The sequence below is a fragment of the Petromyzon marinus genome, chromosome 1 (genome assembly GCF_048934315.1).
Source record: "Petromyzon marinus isolate PM22_M1 ecotype Great Lakes invasive population chromosome 1, UKy_Petmar_22M1.pri1.0, whole genome shotgun sequence".
Lineage (NCBI taxonomy): Eukaryota > Metazoa > Chordata > Hyperoartia > Petromyzontiformes > Petromyzontidae > Petromyzon > Petromyzon marinus.
The window spans coordinates 29,105,343-29,125,539 of NC_133667.1; the positions used below are offsets into that span (position 1 = coordinate 29,105,343).

Genomic DNA, 20,197 nt, shown 5'->3' on the forward strand with positions numbered 1-20,197 from the left:
CTTGTTGTATACTTAAACCAGGATAAGTGTATGCGTTTGCATGGATAGTGTAATAAATATAAATGCCAAAATTATCAACTGCTAAGAAAGTTTCATTTGTATGCTTCATCCAAATGGTTCCTAGTCCTCTGGACTGGTTTCTTTGTCTCTTGTATTATTGTGTCACTATGTAGCCCTATATTTTACCCACATGTTAGCTTGCATTTTCCAGTTTGTCTACTATTTCGTACGTGGTTTTACTTGGCTTAACAGATACAGTATATATACACACAATAGTTTTCCACATGTACTGTAAGTTTTAATGTTTTTTCAGATGTATTTAATACATATAGAAAATGTTGGGTTAAGCTAAATACCATTGCATAGAACCATGTAATTTAACATTGCAGCATGCACATTTTAAATATATTACAGTTACATAAAATTAGTATGACATAGTTGTGATAATCAGTTTAACACTTGAGACTTTCGCGACCAATATCTATTATATTTACGCGATCTAATAAAAAAACCCTGTATTATAGTTGTAATAAATGTGTGTGGTTTTTTCTGTTCTTTTTTTCTCCCCAGGAAAGGTATATTTATGATGACGTGAGACCATTTTGTTTAAAAAAAAAAATCTTGTCTGCAAGGCCACACCTAGAAAAAAATTGCAACATAGCAGTCGAGAAAAGAAAGTTGACAGGTGAGTCAAATGTGGACACCTTGCAGCTTTCCATTGGCTGTCACCATGGCAGCCCCCTGATCAGCTGATGTTCAGGCATGCCGCAGGCTCCACATGACCTGATACCAAATAAAAACAGGGCTTACGTGGCTGCATCTGTCAGTCGAACGAACCCTCAACTTGTCCGTCCACTCTTCGGCTGAGCTAACCTCGGTGAGTAAGTACAAAGCTTTGGACTTTTGTGGGTGCAACAAATTGGCGCCCGGATCTCTGTTACACATAAACACATTTCCATGGCAGATGTTTTGCTAAATTCTTCAAGATATTTGCGTATACCTTAAAGCAACGCCTCAACCAGTGTTTATGTGCTTCATTGTTAAGTGAAGTAGACATTTTACATAAAGCTGTAAAAATGCAATGTTTAACAAAAATAAACTGTGTACAGGAAGATACGACATGCTTAATTTTTTTACCCTAAAATTAAAAAAATATAAGTATATTTTTTTAAATAACAGGATATATTTTTAAAACTCTGAATGTGTCCTTATGCAGAAACATTACTATTTGTAAATGTGTATCGTTTCATCTAGATGTTACATTTTTGTTTTACTTCATACAGTTTCACCCCTCACACACATTAGAAAATTGTGAGATGCATGCTTATTCAAAATGTGTTAAAGTTTAGCAACTAATTCGATGAGTGTATAAATGCATTACATTTTTGCTGTGGTAACTTTTACAAATTGTCACAAGTGATGTAAGCTGGAGTTAGAATGCACATGCTGACATGATAATTAATGCGTTTCTCCATATGCCAATCAGATTCTTTTAATGTCGAAACGTGATTTGGCATATGGAACATTAAGATGAAATGTTGCCTCTTGAGTTTGTATTAAAAAAAACTGCATTAGCACATTAGTGATTGTTAAGAATGTTCAAAAGACCAACAATGAAATTGTAAGAAACTATTGGTATCACTCCACAAGCCCTGCAAATCTGAAAGTGATATAACATTTCCAGACATCTCACAGTACCAGTACAAAGGCACGCCATGCACTTAGATGCATTCAAATCCACATACGTATTTGTGAATGTTTGATTGATAGGAGGGTCTGTGTGCGGAGAAATTAAAAAAAACACTGGTGCAGACCAGTCTTGTTGGAATGATCCATTCGTTCGCACTACAGTGCATTGGTAAAGGTGGGGCTTCTTAAATCTCAACTGCTGAGCAAAATGTGATTCATCTCCAACCCACGCAAAGGGCTCTGGTTAGTTTTCACCAAACCAGTAATGATAAGGCATCGGCTAACACAACACGGTGACAGCCAATCACCTGACGAGGCTGCGCCGCACCCATTGGGCCCCACCCGAATGAATAGAGACTCTTGCCGTTTTTAAAATAAATTTATGCAAACCAACACACCTGATGATGACCGTTTGAGTTATGGTCGAAACGTCGTGAGAATGTTTTATATATATTTTGTTATTTTGTTGTTTCTCTTCAACGTGACTTTACCGAAAAAACTAAGAGTATAACATCGGGGCTGTTGATCTTCTCAATGATTGGGCTGCAGCTCTTTCGACTGTTGGAATCATGAACGATTACATGTGAATACAATGCGCGGGGAGATATCAGGGAAGAGACTGTGAAAATAGTCAGAAAGTAGGTGGAATATGCGAGTACAGCTATGGATGATTGAATCTATCTGTGCAGAACTTTGAGTCATATTCGTTCACGTGAATCGGATTTCTATGGGTGTTCCCATCTACTGCAATGTGCCACACACTCTTTAATAAATAAAAAAAATCAGCCAAATATTGCAATGCAGGAACCTCCTGAATAAATATCTTAAGACTTAGTGAGGCTTTCCTGAGTAAAAGGCATGGTAAAATAAATAATAATACAGGTTTAATTTAATTTGTAAAAAAAATGAAAATCTGCTAAATAATATTTAAGCCTTATGCTCAGTTGAACTTCAGGTGCCATGGCATAGTTTTCAGATAGCTCCCCATCTTGTATACATTTGTTTTTTTGTTGTTGCTCTGAGTAATGAGTCTGTTAACCTGTGGGTGGGTGTGAATGGATTACGAGACATTGTGGTGAAAGTGATTTCATTTTTGTTTTGAAAGTAATGGGAGCTCAAGTGGCAGCTACTCGTCATTAATTTAAGGAATGCGTTGTTCATGCATTCACCACAGCCCAACCCTGTGGGCATCCGTAATGAGCTACATTAAACATTTAAAAACAGTTGCAACCGGTATAAGTATCCAGTCCCACCTTAAACTATTAATGGTTGGTAATTGAAAAAAAAAAGAACCTTGTTAAAAATTGTTCGAACACCAGACAATAAAAGAGCAATCATTGAAATAATGGACAGGTAAAACATTATTTGTTTGTGTAATTTATGTAACATGATCTCAACGCCGTTTTCTCCTCCCTCTCAGATTACTCAACAGTCAAGATGAGTCAGCAGGCAAGTTTCACAATGAGTCAATGGAATGGAGACATGTACATAATTGGATGGTGTGAGTTGGTGGTGGCAGTCGGTGTGCGTGGTACGATGGAAGTAGAGAGGATGGTGTGGAGGACTGCGGAGAGGGGTTGGTGCGGTAGGAGTCGGAGAGGGTGGGGTGTGAGTGGAGGTTTTAGCGGTGGCAGTGGAGGGTGAGGAGCACTACATTTGTGTGGGTGCGGTTGAGGGAGCAAGGTATTGGGGTCGAGATGGGCAGTCATAAATGCGGCACCTGCTCCTCCCTGAGCAACAAATGAGTTGAGCCTGGAGGGGTTTTTTTGAGCTACTAAAACTATAAACAGTTTTAAAGCTGTCGCCTTTAACCTCTCCTTTCTATAGAACTGGTTTATATTGGCTCCCAAAGTTGAAGAGTAAGGCGACACCGTGCATATGGTTCAAACGATATTGACGGATTATTGGGTACATCAAGACCCACCCAAAATTACTGCGATAAGCTTAAAAATTATAATAGATTAATACTGATTCTTAAGCTAGCTATTAATGAATGCATCTACTCGCGTATGTGAAAACCGATTTCACGTGCGTGAACCCTGCAGCCACTAGTGGCCGCGAAATTTCCCAACCTGCACGAGGCAGCATGAAATTCGGTCACACAACAAACACGCCCCGTAACTGACATGGCAAGGAGAGGCTGTCACATGGCAATGGAATGACAATGGTCTGATTAAATTTTTTTTTTACTTACGAGCAGCTCAAATGTATTGGGCCAAATTATGAATTCCGTAAGTGTTTAGTATATGCACCTTGGTATATACATACATAGCTTGCAGAAGTGTGAACCAGAGCTCACTTTGAAATCAGGCAGTCATGCACCAGTAAGCATTACCAAACCAAAACTATTTCCAATATATACGTTGTTCAGTGATTGTGCACAAATAGTATTCCCATTGGAAAAACTTAAATGTGCAATTGGTCCACGTGATCCCTGCAGCCACTAGAGGCACTGCATTCGTCACAATGTTCCCCTCCTTTGCAAAGCCAAATTCACGTCAATTACTAGACTGGCAAAGTGCCCGAAGCTGCATTATGCAGACTGAAACTAGGTGCTCTAGTGCCCTCTCGTGTCTGGATGTATAAACCCAGTAATCATGCAAACCTTGGACCAACGTTAATCCAACAGCGTTGCATGTTTACTGGAAGAACACACAACAACAAAAACAAATACACCCACATGCAATACTAAACTTCATTCCTGCTCACACAGTATTTTATGACGTATTCAACACATTATTTGGTTCTTTGGGTAAAGTTACATAGATAGAAAAAAATATTAATAAAAATCAAGTGAATAAATATAAAAAATAATAACTTTCTATCTACGTGACTTTACCGAAAGAACCAAAGAATATGAATTCCTGCAGTCACGAAAGTTTTAAGTCGTATTCAACACCTTTAAAGGTAACGTGAAAATTGTACTTACTAATTACTCGTTTGCTAAAGATTTAGATTTCATTACCGATGGTAGCAACAGTACGAATGTAATCCAATCTAGTATCAGTGCTTGATTATCCCAGTAGCGTAAGTAGCTACACATGCTACGGGCCCCGCGCTTTCAAGTGCCCCGCGCTAATCAATTCCGGTTCAGTGATTCTGCACTTGCTCTATTACCATAGTACTATACTGCCTTCAATGTTTATGAACGACTGGGTGTTTAAGGTTAGCGATTTGGCGTGTTATCTGGCTGTATAGCAAATTAAAAAATACAATTACTTTTCTATGCAAGTAAAAAAATTGTGTTTTAATATTTATGTTTTTTTATTTATTTAGGGCTCCTTCATAACATATGCTACAGGCCCTGCACTAGCTTAATCCGGCACTGTCTAGTATACAGCCTAATAACTCATTTATCATCATCTGCCATTATGTGTATCCACTACTGGATGATGGCCTGCCAACGCTGTTGCCATTCCTCACAATCCTGTGATGCCACAATCCACAATTTATATAAACAAAGTACATCACTATATTACAGTATGCTATTTATATTACGATGTATATGGCGGCACTGTATTCGCTTCACTCCAATGGGATGTTTGTGTATATGTACTCCAATCTTTGGGTGTTTTAACGCTGATTGTGTCCCCAATGCAGCAGTGCTCTGGATCCTGTTACCTGCCCTATGTATATGGGCCAACGGTGAAGCCCTACCCCAACTTCAATGCCAACAATGATGCAGCTGCTCTGCAAAAAGCCATCACCACCAAAGGTGACTCCTCTCTTTAGATCTGTAGAGGCTCCACGTGTTGTCTATGTCAGGGGTGCTCTCAACCGCGGGTACGCAAGACCCCTGGGGGGGGGGGGGGGGGTACGTGGCATTGTGAAGTGATTTTTTTTTAAATATATGTATGAAATGATATAAAACGCGAGAGTCGTCTGGTGAATAATCACGTATGAATCTGCCAACATAAAATGACTACGATAACATTCAAAGCCACACGGTAACCTGGAATGATGTCAAGGACCTTTTCTAAACTCACTGATCGTCAACAATGTTGGGTTTCCAAGAGTAACCAAACGAGTGCGAACAAATGACGTCACGCATGCAAGAGCGCCCGTTGATTTTTTTGTATTCGCTTACAATTACTAGCGAGTTAGGATACCTCACAAAATGGACAATTGGTTAAAATATTTATATTCTTGGTTCTTTCGGAAAAAGTCACGTAGAAGGGAAACAATAAAATAATAAAAATATAAAACAATAAAATTCTCACGATGATTGCTTGTGTTGCAGTCGAAACGTCGTGAGAATTTTATTGTTTTATATTTTTATTATTTTATTGTTTCCCTTCTACGTGACTTTACCGAAAGAACCAAGAATATGAATCCCTGCAGTCACGACAGCTTTAAATCAAAATTCGAAATATTGATGTTAACTTTTCATACATTTATTTCTCAGAACCATGTTGTTGTCAGGCAAGTGGGTACTCGGTTGAAACAAAATTCAACGGTGCCAAGTCGCCCAAAAAGATTGAAAACCACTGGTCTGTGTCATTATCATCATCATCAGTGATGATCTATATCAGAATCAGAATATTTACTTATACTGGAGAAATCCGATGAGCTATAAATATTTTTTTTTACAGATGTCCAGTCAGGGAGGGTAAGGACGTTACAACAACAAACAGTACAAAAACACGATAGTAGTGCAAAGTACAAGAAAGGTCAACAAATCACCCACACAAACAAATACAACACGAAACCATCCACATCCTACCAGGCAAAGCCCACTGAGGTATACATTTATTTTTCAGAAGCAACCTGGCCACAAATGATGGCTCAACAAAGTCGCCCAACACTTGGACATTTATAGTACCTTAATACTGTAAATAATCTCAATGCATGTTGATTTTAAATGTGGGGGGGGGGGGGGACTGGAGGACTCAGAGAAAAAAATCACGCGACCACGGGGAGAGAGAGAGACGTAAGCTTTAAATATACTGGCGTCAGGGTCGGGATTGACCCCCCCGACCTCCTGCATACCAGGCGAGGAAGATAACATCTCGCCACCGTGGTGCCCCTTTAATAAATACATATATCACCCAGTAAACGTGGAACGCCGGGGGTCAACGTTAAGCCCAACGGTTCCAACCCTACACGTGAACGCTGCGCATTTACTGGGCGCCAAGTTAAAGGTCTCCCCATACCATCGCCACCCGTCCCTCATTATCCTGTGAGACCACAAACCATCTCACTCCTGCACATGGGCTTGATGTCATTGGTTCATCCCCACAATGGTCATCCCCTCGGGGCATATACCTCTCCCTTGGCTGCGGTTCTATCGCACCAATCTCCTGCCCAAGCCCATTTTCGCTCCGTTGCCGTCAATAATACGTTGCATTACATTCACCGATGCTCTTGCATATAAAACATTGTCATTATTAAAATGAATCCTACATAACTGTGACTGGAATTAAAACAACACATTTGTACGTAATTTATTATTCCGATTGGCTGTGGTGATGTAAAGTGATGTTATGGTGTTGCAGGTGTGGATGAAAAGACCATTATCAGCATCCTGACCAACCGCACAAATACCCAGCGCCAAGAAATCATCAAGTCTTACAAGAACGCCACCTCCAAGGTGCTGAAAAGGTTTAGCAGTGCTTAATTTCAGACAGAGTTGTCTGGGGCTGAGCTCTGAAAAAAAAAATCCCCTATCCCCTTATGTGAGGGGGGGGGGGGTGGTGAGTGGGGTCCCAGGAGTTGTGGGTTGAGTGGCCCCCAGAAAATATTCCATAAGAAATTAAGCCCTGGGGTTTACCGTTATAGTAAAGACAAGGCTTGGGAATATAACATTTGAGGGTTTACATCTGCATTTGCATTGTAATATATTCTTGCCATACTACTGCGTATACAGTACGTCGTCGGCATTTTTAAAGGTGGGACTTTTTGTTATCAATCGTCGTAATAATGAACAACAAATCGACAACATAACATTTAATTATAAGGACAATGGCAGTGAACGAGTGGTAAGACACCAGAGGGGATCTCATTTATTTGATTGCAGAACATTTTTTCTTCCAATGTTTGGCAACACAATAGTAAATCACCAATATTGCTTTTGCCAATTTGGAGATTGTATGTTGAAAATCTGTAATATTCCTCTTTTGAAAATTAATCGAATTATGTCCATTGTACTTGACATTTTTTTTGCATGACAATTTTGTCATATTATAAATGAGAAGAACATGCAACCACACTTTAGTTTGTTGAAGTAGCGACCATGGTGTAATGGTTAGCAGATTTTTACCTGCAATCCAGAGGTCACCAGTTTGATTTGACCTCCTGGCACGGCACTCGAAACAATGGTGCAAGTTTCTTAAACCCCCCCCCCCACCACCTCATCTCTGTCAAGCCAGCAGTATAAATGGGTGCACACCGGTTGGTCGATCAGCAGGTCGCGTGCGGTGAAGTGTGGTTACTCCCACCTCTTCCAAGACGCCTCGCCAGTGTCGAAGAGTAGGCCACATACCATGTTGAGTACTTTAGCGGACGTCCTTCTGCCTACAATGGCGCGAGCAAGCAATTGCAGGGCTGCACTTTTACCTTTACCCACCGTATAAACCCATTCCACTAACTTTGCGAGACATTCATTTAAGCAAATGGCAGCGCACAGACATGACCATTAACTTATATAACAGCTAACCCTAAGTGTGCAGTCTTCACGTCTACATAGGATTGCAGACCTTTCACTTTTACATTCACCTTTCACGCTGACATAGAGCGGGGCCCCCGACTGCCACTTCATTCCATTGTTTTCCTGCAGGACCTTGCGACAGACCTGAAGGGTGCCCTCTCCGGACACCTGGAGACAGTCATCCTTGGACTGCTCATGACTCCAGCCATCTATGATGCACACATCATCCGGCAGACCCTGCAGGTGGAGACCGAGGGCCCCACTCACTGCACATGCACACATGCTGCAATGGCTTCTGGTTGCCGAACGAATTCATCTTTAAGGTCGCACTCATTACACACAAACCGCTTGCCACAAATGAACCACAACACCTTGCTGATCTTGTCAAGGAGGTTAAACCATCACGCAAACCCCGGTCATCCTCGCAGTGGCTTTTGGCTAACCATCGAACAAAGACGGTCACTGCATCGCGCATTTTCAGATGCAATTATGCGGCCATCTGGAACACTCTTCTGATATTAGGAAGCCACTACAGCTATACAATTTTAAATCTGGATTGAAAACTCATTCTTTAGAACTGCTTTTTGTGTTTAGTGTGTTGTCCTTCCCCCACACCTTCGATTAGCACAGATGGCTATGTACGGTGCGAAAGAAGTTCAACATACATACATATCGGCCCCACTTGTTCTGCAGAGCGATCACCAACACTTCAAAATGAACTAATAATGTCATCCGAGTGCGGGTGAATACAAATTTATTTTAAAAAGGCCACTCAGTTCGTTCAAACTCGTTACGCCATGTGTCAAAAGCTGGAAAGATGTGGTTCTCATTACCCATTGCACTTGTGAATGAGCCTTAAACTAATGTTTGAATAATTTGCATTTCAAGTAGACCCTCAATTTACTATCACTTCGCGTAGCCCTAATAACGAGTCTTGTTGAATATATAAAATGAAAGGATGCTGTTATACTAATATCGGCCATTTGAAACATCTTAGATGCTATATGAAGATGTAAATATTGCATTGTGTCTTGGCACCTAGTTATTTATACAAAAAAATTGCTCAAAACAACAGAGCCAGACACTGGCATATAGAGACCAAAAATTGCTTGTGTTTAGAAATAATTGTTCTGTAAACGTATAAATAACAATAACCTACGGCCTCATATATGAAATCAAGCGCAACTCTGGAAGACAATGATTTTTAATGATTGCTATACCGTAGTTTTTTTTACATAAGCATTTATTAAAATACCTTTTATTGTTGTGTTTGTGGCACTGCCGCTGTGCAGTCCTGGCCACACAAGTTGCCCTCTTGCAAAGGGGTGGCCAAAACAGGTGCTTGCTAACAGCACTTGCCCCAATAGTCTGTGCACGCCGTGCGAGGCTCTTTGTCTTTGTGTAATTTCCAGAAAGTGAAGAGTATTTAAAAAAAAAACACAATCATAAATCACATTACCGCGATTTGAAATCCTTATCGTCATTAGGAACGTTGGTCATACGCCAAAAGAGTGAGTGATGGCTTGATATTGTTGAACGTTGCAGGGGCTGGGAACGGACGAAGAATGTCTGATCGAGATGCTCGTCACCCGCGATAACCTCCGGCTGAGAAGCATGGCGGTTGCCTACAAGTCCGGTGAGTGAAGTGAGCGGTGCGGAACCTATTAAATATGTACGGACGTCGCTCATCCCGCAGTACCTTGGACATTGTCAGAGGCGAATTAAACATTGAAGCTTAGCCGATTATATATATAAAAATGTATAATAATATATTTATTTAGAACTTCATAGAAACTTATAAAGGACATGGACATAAAACTACTTCATTTTTTTGGTTGATTAGACCGATGCATATGAATACTGTGCTGTGTTTAGCAATACATTGTGTGTTTAGCAATACATTATGTTGCTGCTTCGGTGAGATTTATAACACGTACAGTATATTCAAGAGAAAATCGTACATGTTACTTGGTAGTGTTTCTGAAAAGGTAATAGCCAGTCTGGAGCATGGGAGACCCAGGTGCATTTTTCGCTCTCGTGGTGGCTCATCAGCAATCCATAGTTTCCGCTATGCACTCCCATGAGGGCGACCGGTACACAGGTAGACTGTGGGTTTTCTGAACAAGGCCGAGCAATATTTATTCACATGCACAGCCCTTTTTGTAAGCCCACTTCTGGATTTGGGTCTCCCCCCTCCTCCCCCTGCGATGAAGATTTGCAGGGTGTTATTTGACTATACTCCACCACACCGGTCAGTGCATGCTAGGGAAGATGGGGAACTATGCTGTGGAGGCATATAATCACAGAATAACAATGAATTGCCTTGCCCTCTGTGCAGCAACATACACAATAAAAATGGTATGGAATTCACCCCCTTAACTCCCAACTCCCACCCCCTCGGGTGTTTTGATGAATTGTCATGATTCAGGATCTCGATCGATTCAATTCGAGGATCAAATCCATGACGATGTGGTGAAAGTCACGCCTCTAGTGGCTGCAGGCTTCACGTGCATCCGTTACATCCAACATGCACTCGTCGAAACACGTTGATTCTTAACAAGCGCGATTTCATTGATTGTATCTTGAGATTAACAATTAATATTGCGCATCGTTCGACTGTTTGTAAACAATTGTATTCATTCAGTGGCCTCCTGAAGGTTTCTCCAAACAGTTTTTGTTGCTTCACCAATTAAAATCGGGCATTTGTTTGAGAGGTCAGTACAGCACGACGGTGAGGAGATGGTACGCTATCTTCCAAAAAAAAATCATCTAAGACTCTTCGTCTCAACATAAAGCTCCCCTGACGTTATATTTGGGAACAGAACCAGCCCAGTGCATCTGCGTTTGCTGCTGCTGCTGCTGCTCAAAGTCAGTGGTAAACATGCCGTAATGCTCCTCGCTGGAGTTGGGATAATGTGTGCTGAGGTAAGTGGGCAAATTAATCAAGGGCATTAAGTGATATAGTCAGAGGGGGTGCTCCCACGCACAACAAACCATTTATGAGGACCACAGTGCACCAGGGCAATAAACAAACATGGGTCGAGGGTGGAGAGGGGGAATAATGTTGCCTGTGTTTACTATGATGTGGATGTGCATCGTTTTCCACCAGCAAGATGACTGCAGCCTGTGCCAGGCATTCGTCACAAATTCAAATGTGTGCATTGGAAAGCAAATAAGCAGATATGTTTTGCAAGTACTTTTTTAGGGTTATTTCACGGTCTGTTTTATGTTTCCTGCAGAGTTTAAATCGGACATGATGCAAGACATCGCTAAGGACACTTCCGGGGATTTCCAAAAACTTGTACTGGCCCTGGCGAAAGTGAGTTAGCTTGTTAATCAATCAATGGAAGAGTTGAATGTCCTCAATGCTTTATTGTACCGTGTTACACATTCTACTTTCACTCTAGAAGTGTGTAATTCAACGAAATCAAACCAAAGATGCTGATTTGCAATGTAAAAGCATGACTAAATGTGGAATTGGTTCTCCATTACCTCTGCTGCAGGGTGCCAGGATTGAAGACTCAACAAAGGACCATGACTTGGTTGACGAGGATGCCAGGGTAAAGTGTCAATGCCTGTTGAAGCAGCGTTGTGTATTTCCCCATTGCAGTCTTCTCGTTATGCAGCACTCTAATGTGTTTTTTCTCGTGCGTGGACAAATTAAAAACGTTTCCGTATACACGGCGAGACAGTGGGCGCTAACATCTCCGGGTCTGCTTGATCTTCGGATCTCATCCTAGTACTTTTGAAAATTACACAGAGCGGTAAACGAGAGAATTGATGCAAGGGACGCGCGAGTATTTAATCAAGACGACGGAGACGCACGCACGCGCACGCTGTTTACATGTTGACATCTGAATGTGTGTGCAGGAGCTGTTTGAAGCGGGCGTTAAAAGAAAGGGAACGGATGTGGGAAAATTCATCACCATCATGTCCCAACGGAGCTTCTCTCATCTGAAGAAAGGTGCTTTCATTGGACACAATGTTAATTAAATGAATGCTTAGGGCTTCGTCAGTAGCGGGCTTGTGTATTGAGACCTAGTCAGCACAGGGTAGGCTGGGGTTGGTGGATCACGCTGAAATCATCGTTTGTGCAGGTGTATGCGGTTGTGTAGCAGTTAGCGCGCTGCACTATGAACCCGGCGCCCCGAGTTCGATTCCCACTCACGGCCAACACCAGTGACAATTATCTGAACCAGTAGTGGGCCTCCCCTAGGTCGACTTGGCCTCAAATGAGTACCTGGTGCGGTGTGTAAACATTGCCACGAGGGAGACAAAGGTGGTCGGGCGTGGTGCTGGCCCCCCACCCGCTCGTGTGCCGTGCTGGCCTTCATAGGTGCTCGCTAACAGCACTTGCCCCAACAGTCTGTTAGAGGCTATCTGGGGGATCTTTGTCCTTGTATGACATCCAACACACACAGTTGCTAGGTGACCACTCGATGATAGAAGGGCAAGTGGGATGTCAATCTATCGGTATTGATTTTCAAGTGTTGTCACCTACGCGTGTAACAATTTGCCCCCCCTCCGCACCACATCGCCACATGGCCCCCCGTGATTTAATGTGATTCTTTTAGTTTCCTTTTTACTGTCACTCACCTGCCTCTTATATTTTCAGTTATTCTGGCTCATTCATCCTATCAACCTATAGGCACGTTAACAATACAAATAGGCATATAATTTCATAAATAATCAATTTTATTTGCACAAGTTAATGATGGTATTTTGGGCTCAAGAATGTTGATCAACTAATTGGCTAAGCATCTCAAAGTATGACCCCTCCTGCTCAGGAAATCTCGAGACTCAGTTGTGGCTTTCAAGGGAAAAGTAAAGTATATAAAGAATAAAGATAAAATAAAATGTCCGTTCGTAAAATGTGATAATTCATTAATATTTTTAGAATGCAGCACACGCGAAAGCAACCAGGGGATTTGAAGTTGCAAACGTAGCATGTTGCCATTGTCATGTTTTCCCACCTCGTTTCAGTGTTTGAGGCTTACAAGTCATACTACCCTGCCGGCATTGTGGACAGCTTCGAAAAGGAGGTGGGAGGTGACCTGCGCAACGCCTTTGTGTCCCTTGGTAAGGATCTCTCTCTGTAACGTCTGTAAATGAAGATGTTGGAACCAATAGAGCCAGAGCGGTGTTTATTTGCTCTGCTGCGATGTTCTGAAAAGTTCCGTAGGTAGAATGAATGGGATGCTGCCGTGGTAAATTATTTATCAAACAGGACTTTGAATCCAAGAGGTCGCTCATTGCATCTCCTGGCGCAGCGGTTAAAACGAGGGGCGAGTTCCTTGAGTACCCACACCTCTGTCCACCCAGCACTGTTAATGGGAACACCACAGTTAGTCGATAAGGAAGTCGTGTTTGGTGGGGTAAAGTGTGGGTGCTCCAAACGCTCCGAAACATCTGCCCAGTGTGGATGAGAAGGCCAAATACACACCCTGGACTCTAGAGATTGTAGTATCGAGAGGAGTGCCTCCTAGAGGTACATCTAGTGGAGGCTCTTCCGCCAGCAGTGGCGTTAGCAGGAAATTGCAACGTTGCCCCTTTAGTATTAACCATGCCATGCATGTCAAGAAAACATGTGATATTTTCCTTTCTGTTTTATAGCCAAAGCCATCAATTACACGCCTGGGTTCTTTGCTGAAAAACTGCATGATTCCATGAAGGTAAAACACTGCACTTGTATGAAATATACAGATTATTCACGTGTACACATTTCCAATAAGTTGTGTTTACTGGCATTCGTGTTTACATGTTGACATCCACCGTGTAACAAATGCATAGTATGGTGTTGAAATATCAAGGTAAGTTGGCCACTCATTGTTGAATTGTTCAATGCCACTCGTAATTTTAAATTCGTTGCATTCCATCGTTATTCGTGATATGTTGACAGCTCCTAATATGCTTGTAGAATATTAGATTATTGTAATTAGTTTAAACTAAATTATGAAGTGAATATTGATCTCATCTGCCATTTTTAAGCGATGGACACAAGATAAGAAACGTTATCCTTAAACGATGAGAAAAAATAGTATTTATTGTTGATTCTAGCATTCTCATCAATATTTTCTAAAAGGCCATTATTTATATTTTATGCATACACACATTAACATGCGCACAAAATAAATAAATAAAACCCATAACATTGTGTACATAAAATGGTACCAAGCGTACTCTCTCGAATCTATTCCACATTTAACACATGACCTGCAACACAAAAAAAAAGAAATTGTTCTATCCACAGCAACGTGCAACTCTCAACGCACAAAGACTTGCTCTCATAGCGAGCCTGGTGTAGCTCGTCCAAGTGAGCGTGCTTGCGTGCGCGTTCACCTTCGCAGAGTTTATATGCTTTTGCCCTCTTACTCATCAGGGTCTGGGGACCAAGGACCACATGCTGATTCACATTATGGTGTCTCGCTGTGAGCTTGACCTGCTGCACATTCGCACCGAGTTCAAGAAGAAATACAAGAAGTCTCTCTACTCCGCCATTGCGGTGAGCTGTCTGCGCCTCGCGTGCCTGTCGGAATGCCCAGCCGCGCATACTTTATTTTAATTAAAAGCTCATTTTAGTAATGTGTCAGTATTGATTTCCATTTTGAGTTGTCAGTCGTGACCTTTTTGTGGCCAGACTGTATTGTTTTGCATCAGTGATTGCAGTGTATGGCCTATGGCTGTATTTACTGTGGTGGATTCATGTAAGATAGCATTTTAAAAGCATAAAATTTGTTTTTTTTTGTGGTGTATTAATTGTGGGTTTTTTTTCGTTGCAGAGTGACACCAACGGGGACTACGAGGTTGCCCTGTGTAACCTGTGTGGTCAGGATGACGTGTAATCATTTTATTGGACACCGTAAATGATTCCTCCTCGCCATTTGTGTAAAATCAGCTCGCATTGCTGTTTGAATTCCCATTTGAATGGGCGGAAACCCCAACGAAATGACAGAATGAACATTACATTAGGTTTCGGCTTTCTCATTTACAATCTGCTTCATTGTAGTGTTGGAATTTAATGATATCTTAGAGTGTAGTTTTAGTGGCCTAATCGCAGTTCAAGCAAAAGACTTTGTTGCCTCGGTGTAGCTTGCAAATTTTATCTATAGGCGCAGCGTGTTTTGGGTTTAGTGGAACGAGGTGTATTTTTTGCCGCTGTTTTTAGGCATCTTCAATGCATATTATTTGGGTCTTTCGGTTAAAGTCACGTAGATAGGTTAACAAAAATAACTACGACGTTTCGATCGTCACACAAGCGGTCGTCATCCTGATGACCTATCTACGTGATTTTACCGAAAGGCCCAAAGAGTATGAATTCCTGCAGTCACGAAAGCTTTAAGTCAAGATCTGCAATGCATTTACGCAGACTACTTTTAGAATGTTAATTTAGTTACAGGGTTTTATCTGAAAAGTCGTTGTAGAATAATGACAATTCTCTGCGCATTAGAAACGGTTAATGCAGGTGTTGAGGGGGGGTCACATTAGGACATACGTGGGTGAGGACGTTTCGTGCCAATATAATTTTTACTTTACCATTTATACCTTAAAAAAGTGTGTTGGTTTTCATTTTCTTTCAAGGCTGAAAATAAAACACAGTTGCAAATGAAACATTGGATTCCACTTGTTTACATTCTTGTATAATTATTAGGAATTTGTTCAAGAATATATTTTTTAATGTTGTTGGGGGGGGGGGCGATGGCGTGGTGAATCACGCGCAACGCTACGAACCGGCTCTCTTGAATTTGTTTCGAGTGCGATCTGAGCCACTCCTGTCCCCCTGCCCCCAAACAAAGCCGCACTGCCCAGCTGTGGTGAAGTATGGTCAAACAACCTCAACGACTGACACGGTGTGGGAACGCCCTTCATTCACCAGTGGATTGGCAAATGATTTTTATATTTACACGCTTTTATTTATCACGAGGTCCCATCATTCGTAAATGATATAAATGATCAGCAGAGGGAGCCACTGCACACTTGGCAGACAGCGAAGCTGTGTTTCTTAGCGTAACTTTCCTTTTCACCTTGAAGCTAAAGAATGTTGATGACTTTCAAGCGTTTAGTTTTTTTTGGCAAAGCAAACACAGCAACACGTTCACACACACTGCCATTTTTTCCTGGGGTATTTTTCTGCCAGTGTCCAGCAACAACTGTGGGAGGATTTTATCTGCAACTCCACAGAATCGTCATTCATAACAGAGGTTTTTTTGGGTTAGATCACGTAAACATATAAATGTGTCGTTAAAACCCGCCACCACCCGACACAGCCAACTAGTAAGGGTTGTCACGTACACAGAACATGCCAATTCGTCATTTGCACAACATCGCACAGAACACGCATCACATGAGCTGCTGCAGGAAGAGGTGTTATACTCGTTTTGACAGTCAATTTCTTGAAGCATACATTTTTACAGGACCAGTGCTCTTTTCCTATAACAATTGTACATATTCTAAGTAGAAATAACCGATGGGGTGGTGACACAATTAACAAGCGACATAAGAGGCTGGTGCCAGAAAGATATGGCACTACTTGAGCATATTAGTACAAGACAGAGGAAAGTGGAAACAAATAACAAAATGTGTAGGTGGACACCTAAGGGATATTTGCCAATGGATCATGATCACGTGTCCCTCCACATAAAAATTGAAAGTATTTGTGTATCCTTTCCGTCAACCACATGGCCTCCAGGGAGTGCATAATTTCAGCAGTAATGGTTCAAAACAAGCAACCTCTGAACTGGTTTCAACATACAGCGCCTCATCAAGAGAGTCAGGATTGCGTTAATAAATTCTGGTGAACTGCCGGACGGTATAGGCAAGGACCCTATGTTTAAGATGTGGGTCCAACTTTAACGTTTGGGTCCCATGGGGTGGTGTTGTTTTCTGCGGTTTTCTCTTTGTGACCTTTAGCCCAGCGGTAAATATTCAGTATTTCTGTGGCAGTAACGTATAAAAAGAAACATTGTAATTTAATAACGGTTGTAGCATTTGGATGCAGTGGTTAGCGAACTTCACTATGAACCTGGCGAACCGAGTTATGTTCCTCGCTAGGGCGGACGTCAGTGACCACTTGCGTCAGAGTCGGTTTTGTGTCCACCTCTCCCCGCTTCACCAACTTGCATTGACCGGCCCCGTGACTGCAATGGCATGGAGAAGCCTACATCCAGCAGTGGATTGACAAAGGGCAATTACAACAATATACATTAACTTTTTTATAATTTAATTCGGCAAGGAACATTTTGGGAGGTATACAACACATTTTGCTCCACCCGCCGCCCCCCCCCCCCAGGTCCAGGTTCTGTTCGGCTTGACCTGAAAAAAACATCGTGGAGGTGTCCTGAAGGCTGATTGGTGGTTTCAAAGGCTCCCAGCATAAACATATCCTTTCGGAGCCCCCTGCCTGTGCGCCTGACAGTTACAAATTACTTTCCGTTGCCTTGTTTGTTCCCCTACCTGTGAGGTGACAAAGAAGCTCGGTGAGGGTGGGGGTGGTAGGGGGGAATGGATGGTCTTGAACACGGCGCGGTTGATTAATTATGCAGCAGCCTTAACCCACCATGCCCGGGAGACTATGAAAACAAGACATTAGTGAGCCTTCCTTCAAACTCCCAAAGTGACAAATAAAGTGCGAACTGAACTTTCCCTCCTCGGTTCACATTGCTGTTTTATTCAAAGCTCAATTGGAAGGCATTTTAGGTGCTTATAATTCTAGTAAAAAAATATTGCTGTTCCGGTTGTGTTTGTAAATGTATCTATTTTGGAGTGGTTATTTTTTTCTCCATCTTTGTGTGACTCAATTAACTCCATCCGCAGTGGAGTGCAGTCGTTAAAAAAAAAGATCTGGATGAGGGCGGAGTGGATCATGGGAAATATTGGACCGTACTTCACGATGATGATGATGTGTTGCGGAACGTGGGCACCGCAGACGTGGAAGCACAGAATCACAGTGACGACAATGGATGGTGCTGCACTGTCCTCTGGCTGCCCAACATTTAGCACCGTTGCACCTCTTTCGCACCGTACGTAGCCAACCTTGCATTGGCAAAGTGGCGTGCATGCTGGCCCACGCACTATCCAGGCTCAAACACCGCTTAGCTTCCGAGATCTAACAATAGCGGGCACATTCGTGGTGATTTTGCCGTAGGAATGTTGTGGATATATATACACACACGTAGACCTTTTGTTACATTTGCATTGACTGTGAGAGACTGCTGACGCTGTCCTTTTTATAACTTTGACATTGATGTCAATATCGGGAACCAACTGTGCAGCACAATACGTGGCATATAAAGCAGCAGATATAAAAAAATATATAACGTATGACACGTGGAAATTGATCATTTAGACTGACAGATACCATTATAATAAATCATTCATGCTTAATGCAATCACAATTAATAACACCAATAAAAAATATTTACAGTCCTTCGTCCATTCACTGTTTGGCGAAGACCTGCCCATACCATGGGTGTTTTTTTACCATTATGCGAGTCGTTTGGTCATACTTCACCATACTCCTTGGTTCTTTCGGCAAAGTCACGTAGGTAGAAAAATCAAACAAAATAAAAATATAATATATTTCTTCTACCTTTACCGAAAGAACCAAAGAGCATGGATTCCTGCAGTCACGAAAGCTTCAAATCAAGATCATACTTGACTACTTTGGCGAGGGCGGGTTGGCGAATACGAAGCAGTTGCCCAGGAACGGTTCCTGGGCAACAATTAGCACTGATGTTAGCCGTGGTTAGGCTAGGAATCAGCCTTAGGTTGCAGGGCTCATACCACAGTGCGATAACCACTGCACCACCACTCCACCCAGATACCACAATGATATGTGTAACTATAAACCTTTTTTATTTCTCATGATCCCTTCATTAATCCACTCACTGCTGGATGAAGGCCTCCCTTATGCCCTGTCGTTCATCGGACTGTTTGGTCCGAAACTTCACCAGGCCCGCGAGCGTGGTTTGCCAGATCCTCTTTTAGATTTCCTGATTTTTTTTTCCTCGTGGCAAAGCGCAGACATATTCTGTCAAACGGCATCCACTTTGCATCACACAGAAAGGTTATTTCGTCCTCAGTGGCATCCCAAGGGGTTCTCTGACCACCGTCCCCAACACCCCCCCCCAATCCCAATTAGGGTGTGCAGGTGGCTCCAGCATTCCATAACTCATCCTGGCAGGCTACCGTAGGGTTCTTTTTTTCCATGTCGCCAAAGAGAAAGTTTGAAATCGCGTCACCACCACTAAATCGTAGTGATTAATGACGACGCACCGGAGTTAAAGTCAAAAGTTTTTTTGGGGGGGGGGTGGGGGGGGTGGGAGTGGGGAGAGAAAAGTTTTCTTTTTTCTTCTGTTGTTGTTTGTTGTTTTACCTGAAAGAGAAAGTGTCATCCGCAGAGTTACAATTAAGTTTATTTTATATAATTTTTGCCACCCCCCCACCCCCCCACCCCCTGCTGACTATCTGGCTGACGAAGAGGCAATTCATTAAGCAAATGCACTCGCAGGGTGCCTGGCACAGAGCGAGAGGCTGGGGAGTGTGGCCAGATGGCGATAATTCATTTTGCACCTCTTCGCGGTGGCAATTACGTACGGCGGCGGCGGCGGCGACTCCACACACACACACGGTCGCTGTGCCACACTGCTGGGCAAGGCGGGGGTTGACCAACAAACACAGACCTTGTTTGTTTTGTTTAAATGACGTAACCTCGGAAATAATTTTGGCGAAACAACACGTCTTTAATCGGTGGCACAAATCGCTTTTGTCTCATTCCGATTGGCCACCTCCATTATCGATAAACGCACGCGCCCGATCGAACGTCCAATCGCGGGTCTAGCACGTGCTTTTTGGCACGGGGGCTAC

General features: G+C 42.4%; 1 protein-coding gene across 2 annotated transcripts; it reads left to right on the top strand.

The window, feature by feature from the left end:
• The first annotated feature begins 757 nt into the window (after positions 1–757).
• On the top strand, positions 758–15,569 carry LOC116939508 (annexin A2-like). 2 transcript variants are annotated; one of them, XM_032947967.2, is made up of 13 exons: positions 758–877; positions 3,110–3,138; positions 5,290–5,404; positions 7,185–7,279; positions 8,465–8,578; positions 9,881–9,971; positions 11,575–11,654; positions 11,839–11,895; positions 12,206–12,299; positions 13,319–13,414; positions 13,949–14,007; positions 14,715–14,837; positions 15,115–15,569. In XM_032947967.2, exons 2-13 carry the CDS (start codon positions 3,127–3,129, stop codon positions 15,175–15,177), a joined length of 999 nt encoding a protein of 332 aa, XP_032803858.1. In that variant the 5' UTR covers positions 758–877; positions 3,110–3,126; the 3' UTR covers positions 15,178–15,569. The 2 variants fall into 2 exon arrangements, with proteins under 2 accessions (XP_032803858.1, XP_032803869.1); XM_032947978.2 differs by having other exon boundaries at positions 777–881.
• Positions 15,570–20,197: the final 4,628 nt, after the last annotated feature.